At 37.4% G+C, this 13,600-nt stretch overlaps 1 protein-coding gene across 16 annotated transcripts in view; it reads right to left on the bottom strand.

Moving 5' to 3' along the window:
- kcnt1b (potassium sodium-activated channel subfamily T member 1b) overlaps nt 1–13,600 on the bottom strand; it is an 86,763-nt gene that overhangs the window by 67,600 nt on the left and 5,563 nt on the right. For all 16 annotated transcript variants that reach the window (XM_015017479.1, XM_015017466.1, XM_015017467.1 and 13 more), the window contains exons 2-4: nt 12,493–12,525; nt 10,594–10,642; nt 8,851–9,018 (exon numbers count right to left, since the gene is read on the bottom strand). In XM_015017479.1, coding sequence (XP_014872965.1) covers nt 8,851–9,018; nt 10,594–10,642; nt 12,493–12,525 — 250 coding nt within the window. The remainder of the gene's footprint in view (nt 1–8,850; nt 9,019–10,593; nt 10,643–12,492; nt 12,526–13,600) is intronic.

Genomic DNA, 13,600 nt, shown 5'->3' with positions numbered 1-13,600 from the left:
ATAAAGATAAAGATGGAGAAAGAGAGAGATAGAGAACTTCTGTCAAAATTACACTACAGGGCAAACATCCAACTAGTTTACATCACATCGTATCTTTTGCTTCCTGCACAATTTAGACAGATTTCTATATTAAACATCCAAAAAACAAAAGGAATGCCAGAGAGAAGCTGTTGCTGTCAGCATTAGTGTTTCATCTTCCTTTCAAGTGCCACATTTTGACACTGAAGATGCTATTAAGAGTTAATTAAGTGACCAATTAAAAGTGTTCACTCTGTTTACATTGTGTCAACCAACACACTGTCTTGATTAGATGAGAAAACCCCCAACATAATGACAGATATGCAGAGGATTTATTTGCATGTATGTAAAATACAAGGGAATCTTAAAACATTTCTGTAATTCAACTAAAAAAGTTAACTTAATGCCTTGATCCATCAGACAGATGTTTATCATTACCTTAAAAATATAGCTCATAGATAACACATGAACTTCAATTTGTGAGAAAAAAATAACATTCCATAAGACAAAAACAGAATTACTTTCATGCAAACATTTGTCCATTTATGGTCTATAAAAATCATAGGAAGACAGCTGACTGTCAAAGTGTAATAATAATGGTAAATTGAGTGGAAGGAAAAACTGTGTTTATGTGCTTTATGTCATACTGCATAAAATACTAAAACACACATTGTTGCAATAATTCATGAAAAATAGTCCCAGACAATGATTGAGTGTCTATGTTGTACAAAGAGGTGTTTTGCTGGAGCCTGATATGTCTGTATTAAAAAATGCCTTATTTTCTGTTTCGTGATATTCTCATTTTCATTAGCTAAAAACTTATCAAAATTAACAGGCATAAATTCACAGATTATTCTGTGTGTAATTAAATTGTTAGTTTAACATTTCAAGATGCAATAAAATAAACTTTTTAATGGTATTCAAATTTTGAGATGCACCTGTATGTGGAGCCTAATTTCTGTTTATGACTCTGAAAAAGATTTTCCCCCTTTCATGAATGACAATGTGAGAAATAAGCTCACATAAACAAGCCAAGACACTCAGTCACAGATCCACAGGTGTGCACACTATTATACCCACACTTTGAATCCGTACACCCGTGGAGACAATACTCCCACTCTCTCTCTCACACACACACACACACACACACACGCACACACACACACACATGTTTGTGTTGCTATCTTTGTGGGGACTTTCCATTGACTTTCATTCATTTCTACAGCCTAAACCTTACCTTTACCCTTTTCCTAACCCTACCCATCACATACCTAACCCTAACCCTAACCAAAACTCAATTCATACCTTAGCCCTAACTCTGACCCCTGACCCAAAACAGGGTTTCCCCTTGTGGGGACCAGAACCTAGTCCCCACAAGGAGCAATTGGTCCCCACAACGTAGTATATGTCAGGAAAATCGTCCCCACAAGGTATTACACACACACACACACGCACACACACACACACACATGATCTGACACATTAATTGCTTGTCAGACACAGATTCAGCTTGATTGTTCCTCTTCAGCCCCCACACACTCAAGTTGTCATTTTAGCCCTCTGACACTCAACCCTTATAATAATGACAATCTAGGAAGGATATTTCATGCACCACACACACACGCACGCACACACACATACAGTTTCAAACTGTACTCTCATTTCCACATTGGAGAAACAAAGACAACAGCATGAGAAGTCACTGATTCTAGCAGCACAGAAGGGCATGATACTGTAAAAGTGACAAATGTCAACAAACTTTGCCAAAACACACTCTGGTCATTTCATTCTCAGTGACAGGCGCTGATTCACACGTGATTTGGTGACATTAGAGCAAAGTAAAACTTGACTACTTTGAAGATGCAAAATGTTATCAGCCTTAGATAAATGCTTTAAGCTGAACTAGAAGCATCAGCCAAGACAAGTAAATAAGAATAAGATTATAGCTAGTAGCTTTTTAAAGTATGGATAAGGTTACAGCTTCACTTACAAATCTACATAAAGGTAAAACCTGAATTTTATTTTAAATGTTTTTATTGTGATGCTAACGTTGGACCATGAGACATTAAAGTAGTGCATATAATGAAATGGAAGGGAAATTATACATGGTTTTCAAAACAGCTCATGAATAATAAAATTCAAGGTGATGCTGATATTTTTATTTGCCTGAGACAAGCAAAAAAATATATTATAATACATGACTGTACAAACAAACCTGTGGTGTAGATTTGTTTCAGTCTCCTTGAGTCACTTTAAAACTCAATTTTCTTGCAATTACAACTGTAAGTCTTTTGGATTAGTATCTTTACACCAGCTTTAGACATATAGGATAAAAATTATGCCAATATTTTTTTGCAAAGTCACTAAAGCTCAGTCTATGAACCTCAGTTATCAACTCATATGACCACAGTTCATGCCGTTTTGTAAGAATTTACATTGCGGGATGATGTGACCTTGTAGTCCAACTTACTCTAGACTGGATATGAGGCAGAACTGACTGAGTTATTCTTTAATACTTACTCATATAAAAAGGAGGATGATCATTAAGGCAAAAAGCTGCAGTTTACTCCTCAACCTCACAATTAATCACTGTCAGTTCTACCAAAGTCCAAGGTATTCTGAAAACTTCTGATGACAAAAACTTTTGCAGCTCAATACAGGTTTTATTGCATTTGATGTGTTGTATGGATGTGGTTAACTTCTTTTTTAATACAGCTGATATTAGTAACTGCTCTACTGTGGCACAGGTGGTTCAAGCCATCTGTGCACTAATCGGAGCACCGGGGATTCAATCTCCAGCTCGTCCACATGCTGAAATGTCATTTAAGGAGGAACAGTTTCTCCTGAGGGCAGCACAGGAGATTGCATTTCTTTTCTTCACCAACGTTATGAGAGTGTGTGAGAATGGAATTACTGAGAAATGATATTAGAGGCTTTGATTCATGCTCTGGTCCAAGATTGATTCTCAAGTTGCTATTACTTTAAGAGTTGGACATTTCACATTTCAGTTAAAGGATAATGTTTAAGTGACACATTTTAATTCCTTCAACTTTTTTACATTTTGTCGTGTCACAACCATAAAATTCAGAGCAGTTTATTAGGAATTGTTATGTTCTATAATAACACAATATAGTCCATAACTGAGAAGTGGAGGGCAGGTATATATTTGTAGCTAACGCTACACATCCCCCCTTTAGTGGATTGTGATTTCTTTGCACTTATAGGTAACAATAGGGAAGCTGGTCAGAGTTGATAGGAAGATGAAATCCTTGAAGAAAATCCTTGCAGTGGCTCACAGTATTGCTGTCTGCCCAGGGAAGGACGATCGCAGTCAGTACACATCCGAAGGGCACAGAATATCAAACCAAGACTAAAAGAGGAATTGTTTTTCTTTCATAACAGTTTGTTTTATTTTATTTTATTATTTTTTTTACACTTTCAGAGGGGGAGAATTCTAAGAAACTAAAGCTGGAGGGAGTGTGATCAAGGTCTGCAACATGCACTGAAATACTCTTTGGAGGAGAAATGGACACATATGCATTTTCCCCTTAGCTAAACTAAATGTTAACTATAAAGAGCATTAAGTATTCACATACATTTATTTTGTATGGTCACTGCATTTTGAAAATATCCATAGATCTGTTGAAAAGAAGATCATTAAGCTGATGCAATGTCATCTGAAGACTGATCATTCTACAGCAGAATAATCAAGAGTTTACATCAATCCATCAACATCTTGTGAATGGTCAAGCACAAAAAAATTAAAATAAAATACATTGGAAGTTTTAAATGATAGCTAAAGAGTAAAAATATCTTTGTCTCTTTTAGATGATTTGACATACAGTCAAATCCAGAAGCCGCTCATCTTAGACAAATGTGTTACAAATTGTTCACTCTAAGGCCTTCAACAAACTGAGACGAACGATTCATACATTTGTTACGACAGGATGCAGCAGCACAGAAAATTATGTAGTTAATATGCCGGGCCAATTGGTGGCGCTGTAACACTGACACAGAATGATAGAGAAAATATTGAATGCTGCCATTTTTGTTATTTGTGAGTGAGGAGGCTGAGATGGAGTTATGATGTCACTGTTTTTAAATAAGACAGGGCTGGTATGGCCAAACCAGCATTCTGAAATGCATCCACTCTGGAACCCGGTTTCAAAAATGATCGTTTCTGGTTTGCCAAGACAAAGAATCTGTATGGATTCACAGCCGACTAAAGACCTTTCCAGATATACCCAAAATGGCCCCCATGTGGACAGGAGCTGACATGATTGAAACGGCTGACCGTAAAGCAACACAATCAAATCCCATGGACAATGCTGGGGTTAAAAAAAATAAACAAATAAATAAAAAATAAAAAGAGGTTTTAGAAGGAGACCTTCAACTATCAAGCAGTAATAACCAACTGGATGAGCATCTCCTTCTCAAAACCAATAAAAGAACCAGATAAAGGTTTTAAACCGATGGTAAAGATAAACTATAATCACATACAGTAACACCTACGATTTACAGGTCCAGTCCTCCAGTGAATGATGCCCTCACAGTCTGGATCACTGCCCCAACAGGCCCCATGCAATTACACCGGACCTCTTTACAGGCCAGCTTGCAACTACAATAGTTCTGGGCAGATATAAATCACCCCCGCCTCTGCTTAGAGGTGATCCCGGAGGACAGGTAGCTCGCATAGCCCGACTGCTGCCACTAATTATCTCTCACCTGGCCACTGGCAGTCAGCGACATCCACTGCTGCTGTACCCTCTTTGCCACTGGCTGTATCAGAGGTAATACATACAGGGTCATGTTGGACATTAGTGACTAAAGCAAAGGGGAATAAAACAGAGAGGAATTTCATAGATAGATCATTGTATTTTCATAAGGTTGAACTTCACATCATTTTGTATTCCACTGCAAAGTTAGTTTGAGGATTCAATATTCAATGGATTTATTATCCTACACAAAGAAACGGTGGCTTCATCATCATAATTAGATTTTAATTTTGTATACCTTACACTTTGTTTTGCGGTTTACCATTAAAGATTGTCATTGAGTGGTTTGGGTCTGGTCCTGATGAATGTGAACATTTTCATTTTATTCCTAGCAGTTCTGTTGTCGGATCAATTATGTTAGATATTTCCACTAAGACTGCAGCAGCTGCAGGTTTGTTTTGGTATGTAGTGTGGTGTAAGTTAGCTAAGTTTCTTGTTTTGCTGTCAATTACACACATAGAGACACAAACCTGTGGTGACAGGACTATTGGTTGCATTGTTTTTGACAACACCTTTATTAACTAGACCAAGCATGAACTCAAAAGGAACTGGTTATTTTCCATCAAGAACCAGCAGATGTGGATTGAAGATAAATGTGGCTGAAGAATCAACTCATTTTGCAATCTACACTAATTTCTGCTACCCTTTGCAAACTAAATTAGTTATCTTTGAAATGAGAAAATTCATTCCAGCTTCAGTGGAAATGATTAGCAAAATGTTGGGATTTTTCACACAAGCCTAAACAGTTTAATGGTGCTGTTTTCTAATTGCGACCAGATGCTAATTTGCAATGGATTGTAAATCAGGGCTCTAGTGGGGGCAATCCCAACACAAATGGGTAATGCATCCTACTGGTGTTTGTCACGTAAAATGAAACTGGTGTTTTGAGAAGGCAGCTTCTGTGTTGCTTGCGTAAATGGAAATCTCAATGATACAAAACACGGATGAAACCAGCAAACTACCAAGCAGATCCATTTTTTTTTATTACTGTATAAGTGTTGGTGGCAAAGCGGAAAAGACTAACTTGAAATGGGAAAAATGTGGAGAACACATTTATTGACCGGCAGCTCTTCAGTCTTTCCAGTAATAAGATGTGTGGCTTTATTTCCACTAAAAAAGAAGCCATGGTTTTACCTCTAGTCCCAATAGACTTGTCTCTAAACACAACATTGGTGCTGCAGTCCACACCCCTTTCCTAACAAGTTTAGAGACTGACGCAGAGTAATGGTTAATGGAGGCAGCATGGATTTTGTTACTGACGACACTTTCACATATAAGACACCCTGTTGCACCTCAAAATTTTTTCCTGAGATCCATTTTTTTAAAATCACAAAACAAATTTGTTCATTTTTAACTGGTGTGTGTTGTAAGATATAAAGTGCCAGGATTTGAGCAATGCATAGTGAAAGCTTGGAAATTATGCAATAAGCAGTGACCATTAATGTTTTTCCACAGATTGTTGCTTTGATCTGTTAGCTTTGTAATGAACACTATAGTCACAACTGATGAAAACAAGTGGATGTAAAACAGGAATATAAAGAAAGTATGTGCTTTATTTTAATTTTTTGTTGGCATTAGTAACCTGAATGTTTTGCCAACACCATTAGAGATAACAATGTGTTTAGTGAGCTAGCACTTGCCCCTGATAATAACCTGGAAGCCATTATGCCTTCTACTCAGCACCCAGTGTAATAAATACAAGAAAAAAAGACTTACGCCATTAGAGCGCTGGCCTGCCGATTCTCCTTCTTTGCATGCACTGCAATCCGACATAATTAGCATCATAATTAATGTGCATACAATCGACTAAAAAATGTTGTCCGCCAAGCTCGGAGTCATGGTTTGAAATTCCACTTCAGGAATTAGGAAACTGCCCACTCCTGCACATACGCATGTGAAACAGCTTATTTGATTTGAGGAAGCAAACTCTCCTCTGTAATGCAATTTTTGGCCGTGTCCGAGAATGGTATAGGTCTGTGGTTGCATCCAGCATACATACACTCACACATACAGTTATATGTGGATGCCAGCATTTTCTCAACCAGTCGTTTGTTGGTAGCCAAGCAACAAGCTTTAATTACGCTTTGGAGCTAAAAAGTGATCAGCAAAAACAGGAACCAACAGGAGGAAGCGTTCAAATGAGAAAAAATAATCACAATATTCTAATAATTATATATACAACATGGAACAAAGCATAAATAAAACAGTCAGTTCAAATAAACCTGATTTTTTTCTACACATTTATATGTATAAACTGTTGAATTATCTGCCCTACATTCACGCCATTGATACATTTTTCAACATTAAAGAATAAACTGACAAGCACCACTGGAGAGAATATACCTGCCAACAGAGAAATCACTGGACCTATTGGGAAAGCAAAAAGATCATTTGTGGGGGAGGGGTGGTCAGAAGCCCTGACGTTCTCGATGCTATGTGCAGACAAAGGCCTCGCACTGATAGAAAATCTACTGGCAACAATTTACAGCAGGAAGCCCCAGAGACACAGAGAGACTGAACACACATAGGCCTGAGAGCGGCAGTGCTGGTAAACAGAATCGTATATTTACTTATAAATATTCTGACTCAAACTGAAATATGATGATATTTATTTTTCATTCAACTCAGGAAGCGTAAAATAAATCACGGTGTCTTTGCTGCAACATGACTTCTGTTGAGAATAAACAAACCTGATGTCCAGCTTTCACAGTAAAGTCCTCTGTTTTATCGCTTTGAAAAGGGCAATGCTGTTCGTCACAAAAACTGGTGTCAGTTTATATTATACACACAAAACTACGTCTTTACAGTTGGTGATGCTTATTATGCCAAATTATTTTTGTGTTTGTTTTAATTTAATAATTATTATTGTTATATCACCAACCAGCTTTGTATTATAAACAAATAATAGATGATTCAAGATCACAAGGAAATGCAAAAGAAAGAAATCTCAAACAAACTGTAACTAAAAGTACCAAATCTGTACCTGAAAAAAAAAACAACTATAAATGAGGTACTCAGGTGAGATATGTTCTCTTTAATGGTTCCTCTGGTGTATGCAGACCTGCTCACACTGGTCCATGAGGCAACATTCTTTTTATGATTACATCATATCCAGCTAGTAGATTAAAGTACAAGTTAATATGTATAAAACATGCAGCACAGCAAGTTTATTGGACGTACCAAAACAATAACACAGCGACGCAGCAGTCGTCTGTTTTCTAGCACCACGGCCAGAGAAACAGCGACTGCTGATCCTTCAGTGAAATGACTTCATTTCAGCACCATGGAGAGGTCCTACGGTACTCAGTGGCGGTTCAGGCTAATTCTTCCTCTCATGGGTCATAAACAGCATCTGTTGGTCTGCCTCCCCAACCGCAGCACTGACAAAAAATCCTCCCAGTGTTAAAAGACTCCCAGAGTCCCCCAGCACTAGTAGCTGTGGCACATAATAGCTTACAAGCAAAATGTTTTTCTGTTCTAAAAGAATTCATATTAAAAAGGAAAAAACAAAACTAGTCTGGTTTTTCTAGCTTTTTTTAGCTAAGTCTGTTCGGTTTTTTGCTTTGTTGTTTCAGGGACAGATTACTTTAATACAGAATTCAATGTGGTTAATTCTCTGCCTTTCAAGCACAAAAAAGGTTTCAAAATGTGAAAAGTCATTAGAGAAGGTTTATTAAATCATCCAAAAAGTTAATTTCTCTGCTGCCATTTTACAAATATTAAGTGAAAAGCAGTCAGGTTTTGAAGAATAGTAAGACCCTTTCCCCCAAAGAAACCTCTTACAGCTCTGTTTACTTTCTATGTTTTACTTTAACTACACATAAAACCAAAAGATAAGGTCCTGCTGCTGTCTCTAAGGGCTCATAAGAAAAACTAATCATGGAAAGTGTAGCAAAGACATAAATAAAAAAGAAAGAACAGCTTAGTGTTGTAGACCTCACTTAATATATTCGTCCTAGGAGAGTAGAATACATGCATGCACAGAGGCCAGTCCGGAAATATCCCCTGACAAGCAATCAGATGTTATAGCACAGTAAATACAAGCTTTTCCTGCTACCTGTCATCATTCTGAAACGTCTGGTCCCCCAGCAGCAGGTCCCTGAAGCGGTAGCGAGGTGGAAGAGGAGGCACCTCTGTATCCACATCTGCCATCTTAAGAGACGAGATATCCAGAATAACACCGGAGTTGCTGCTATTGTTTTTCTGCAGGGTCTCAGAGGAGGACCTGCACAACAAGAAGCAGAGCAGCACCTGTTCCATCAACATGCAAGCTTTGGTAGAGCAACTATGACATTTTAGTAGGATTTTTCACTAAAACCTCATGTGCTAGTAAGACGTAAAGTTGGATACATTAGGATGATTAGAATCTTCATGAGAAAATGGAGGATTTAAAACTCCTTGTAAAAAGTATTGTTAGTCCTTTGACCTTTAGACAAATACACTTAAATGTATTTTAGAATCTTATGTGACAGATTGGCACAAAGTAGTGCATAGTTTTAAAAATGACACATGGTTTTCAAATATACAACACATATAAGCCATTTGTATTCAGCCTCACTGAGTCAATATTTTGTAGAAATTACTTTTCACTTTAATTACAGTTCCAAGTCTTTTCAGGTACAATATTTGTCTACCTGCTTTGCACATTTGAAGACTGAAGTTTCTGCACAGTCTTCACAAAATATTTCAGACTGAGTCACAGCAGGTGGACAGTATTTAGACATTTTGCAGTTGAATTTAAGGCCTTCAACTGGGCCACATAAATTATTTAAACCTGCATGTTGTACTGTTGAAGATGAACCTCCACTCTGGTCTCATATGTTTTGCAGTCTCTGACAGGTTTCCGCTCTGTATTTAACTCCATCCGTCTTCCTGTCAGCCCTGACCATGATGCTGTTTAACAACAGGGAAAGTGTGCTGAGGGAGATAAGCAGCGGTTGTTTCACTTCAAACAAATTGCTGCCTCTTCTAAATGGCTTGTGTAAAAGAAAACTTACTGTCTTTGTAGGTTATCAGTCGTTCTTTCCATATTAAATGATGAATTGAATAGTGCTCTGTGAGAAGCTGAACACTTTAGATATAGCTTTACAACCTAACTGTTTGCTTTTGTCTTCATGGTGTTTGTTCAGTTATGTTCTCAAATAAACATCTGAGGCTTTTGGAATTCGGCTGTATTCAGACTGAGATTAAATTATACACAGGATGATTTTTTTTTTACTAATTGGGTGAATTCTGAAAACAGTTGTTTTGATTATGAGAAAAAAGAGTAAAGGAGATAAATACAAATGTAGCAATTTCTTTATACTTCCCAATTATACACTACTTTGTGTTGAACTGTCACATAAAATGTGAAAACAATACAGGTTTGTTCTTGTAACATTACATAATCTGGAAGAGTTCAAAAGGTATGAATACCTTTCTCAGAATATTACAGTGTTTTTCAGGCTAGTAAACAATCTGCAACAAAACTGAAAAATAAAGATTAAAATAAATCACGCTGTGGAAAAACGTGTTTCTGTTGGCTGTTTTTCAAGAATAGCATTCTGTTATAAAAACTGATTAATAAATACATAGACTTTTTTCACGAAATAACTGAGTCTACTGATGCAATATGATATATGTTTTTCAAAACACCGAACCATTTCCCTACCATCGAAGTGGACAAAGTGTTTACAGAAAATCATGAAAAAATAACCCTCCGACAACACGTTGTGTTCATGTCTGTCTACGGTTCTGACTTCAAAGCAGTGCTCTTTACTGTTCCTAGAGTCACATGTTGGGAAATGCTTCAGGAAATTACCTGTCGCCATGGGAACTTGATGATCGGCGTGGAGGACTCATGATTGCCTCTTGTGGGGGGGATTGAAGTGAGAAATGAGAGAAACAGAAGAGGGAGAAACATGAACAAGAGGATTCAAAGATGATTGTTGAACTTTCACTTCTTTAGGACTTTGCAGGAATGCCATATGATTACATAAACTGTTTCTCAGTTAAAGACTGCCCAGAGGTAAGCAATCTCTCTCTCTCTCTCTCTCTCTCTCTCTCTCTCTCTCTCTCTCTCTCAGGTTGCTGCTCCTCAAACCGAGAAGGATTACACTGACACACTGTAATGCAATTGTATGGTTTATGGTGTACATTCTGATGACAAGGGAAGCAACAACGCTGGAGGGGTTAATTGGCCATTATCTACATAGAGAACATGTTTATTAAACCCACCCTAGAGTAGGATTTAATTTCTGGAAACATGGTAAGGTGGAATCCTCATATCAAGGGGATTCTAAGCCTATTTTCTGCTTATGAAGCAAACGGGGAAAAATAAATAATTTCAAAAATAGGACACCTATTTCTGTTGTACCTAAACTCTACACCTACCCAATGCATGAGCTGTCACACTGAACATATTGAGACAGCTTCATATTTTTGGAACTTTCTTTTGTTTTCATTCATTGCTCAATCACTAACTAGGCAAACATTAGGTTAATCATCCAGATCTATGCACTATGCGTGTTTGTGTTGTTGTGTGGTCATCACAGCACAGTGTGGGCAGCCCTGAGTGCGCCACCACCAGGCATGATCTCCCTCATCAGTGCTGACAAAGACCCAAACAAGTCCTGACCGAGGAAGGGCAAAGTGAGATCAGCAAATAAATGTTGTGGGAAAAAAAGAACAAACAGGAAAACTATAAAGAGAAATTAACATAATGTGTAAATCTCCCCTTTATGTAAGGGGGGGGGGGGGGGCAACCAATTATTTTGAGGTTTATTTAATGGATGCTTTCAAGTCATACATGGACTTTTTCTGCCCTTTATGGTCACAACAAATAGAACTCTTTGTAATTATGATCATCATAAAACTGAAAAATAAAGATTATAGATCAAAATGTGGGTTAATTTTGATAATTGATATGATCAGAATTTTCTTAATATTGTGCAGCCTAATCTGATATCTGTAAAAAGCAGCAGATGTGCTTAAAATTCTGGTTTAAAAGCCGCAACTGTTTCAAACTAACTTAACTTTGTCATCATATAAAAATAAAATTGCTGCATGTTAAACCAAACTATTTAAAATGCTGGCTGCAGCTTGTACTGTTCATTCTGGAAAGAATAGTTAGAAACATTATGACACTTGCCAGATACAACATCTGTAGTAAAATAAATCTTTAAGATACATTTTAGGGAAACACAACATCAAGGATCAAACACGATCAGATTAAAGAGCCAGGAAAACTAAAAATCATCCACGTGTGAAATAATAAATCAGCATTGTGCTTTCCATTTTTTCATGGTGGAAAGTATTTTTAGATCACACTTTTATGACATAAAGAGTTTTATGAGTCATGCCTACATATGAATGATGAAGCAAATTGACAAAATGATCTTTCTTTTGCATAATTGTGAAATGGAAGCGCAACTACAAAGAAAAGGGATGCAGCAAGCCCTTTTACTACAAACACAATTAATGCTGGAAATGTGGATGAGCTCAGTGGAAGTAAACAGGTGAAGGTGACAGGTTTCTACTCAGCTATCAGAAAAACTCTCCTTTTGGAAACAGGTTTAGCACCAGGATTAAGTAACATTGGATTTAAAGGAATAGACAACCTGAAACATTTAATGCCATGGCTGAGACAGATGACTCGAACAGGGAAGCAACAGTCAGGCCATCATGCAACTCTGTGCATCCTTGTGAATACAGCAATTACCTGCAGAGGGCCACACTTTTTTTTTCTCCGTATCTGAGTGGGGAAAAGAAAAAGACAGAAAGCATTTGATTGCAGAGGCCTCAGCATTTTAAATTCCATTTCAGCCTCCACATATGTAGCATCAATTTGAAGCAATCATTTTGGGCCAAAACTAACTGCAGAAAGGCATGCTGTGCTGTGGAGTGTGACCGAACTGTCCTCAGAGTTATGTCTTTAAAGCTACAGTATTATTGAGTAGTTTCAACCTTACAAGCATCTCTGAACAACAGCAAATATAACAACTGCTAACCCGTTTTTAAAAATGGAAAATGAAAAGAGTCTTAATTAGCTTGTGAAGTGTCATAACAATGCTGCATCACTTTCACCAAAATCCTAAAAAATAAATAAATACAGTTGAAATCTTTGACCAGCTTTACAACTTTAGGGTGAAGGCAGCTCAGACTTGTGAAAGCACTGCAACAAAACTGGCTGCCAGCAACATGAAGACACATGGATGTTGCTTCTTGCCACTTATAAGAGCAGCACCTCAGGGACAGTTTCCAATAAAGGTTTAACCCTTCAAATTGCCTTATTAGTCATTATATAGTTGCTGTTAGTAGTTAATTCCATCAACGTACTGTCATAAATTGTTGGCGTAAATAGGAACTAAAGTAGATGGTGGCATTCAGTAGAGGTTTAATTCTCTTTATTTTCCAAATTTGCTCCAATATTTTACAATGTAATTTGATGTTAATGCTCACAAGTAAACACTGATTAAAGCAAAGATTGTGCAGTCACTGCATGAGGAGTGCTGATGTTCAGATGCATACCAGTAACATTGCTGCTCAGAATTGGAGCAGAAATTGTTTCTACCTGAATAGCTGAATTACATTTTTTTTAATCACCAGCAGTTATACACTACTGCAGTCAATTACAGGCAAACTGAGCTCAGCAAGACAGTGCTTTTACACTCCTGGGTGGTATGCTTGTCTGGTAAGGCTTCAAACTACTGTTCTCAGAGAATGTGAGAATGCCTGCCTAAATTTCCTTTAAAAAGTTTTATTTTATGAACCCAAATTCAAGTTATCCCTACTCTCCTTCTGGCCATTGTGCAATGCTTTGATTCCTA

Source organism: Poecilia latipinna, unplaced genomic scaffold (genome assembly GCF_001443285.1).
Source record: "Poecilia latipinna isolate Pla-1442-1.1 unplaced genomic scaffold, P_latipinna-1.0 Scaffold2148, whole genome shotgun sequence".
Taxonomy (NCBI): Eukaryota; Metazoa; Chordata; class Actinopteri; order Cyprinodontiformes; family Poeciliidae; genus Poecilia; species Poecilia latipinna.
Note: the sequence above shows the minus strand (reverse complement) of the source record. Positions and strands in the feature narration are given on the sequence as shown.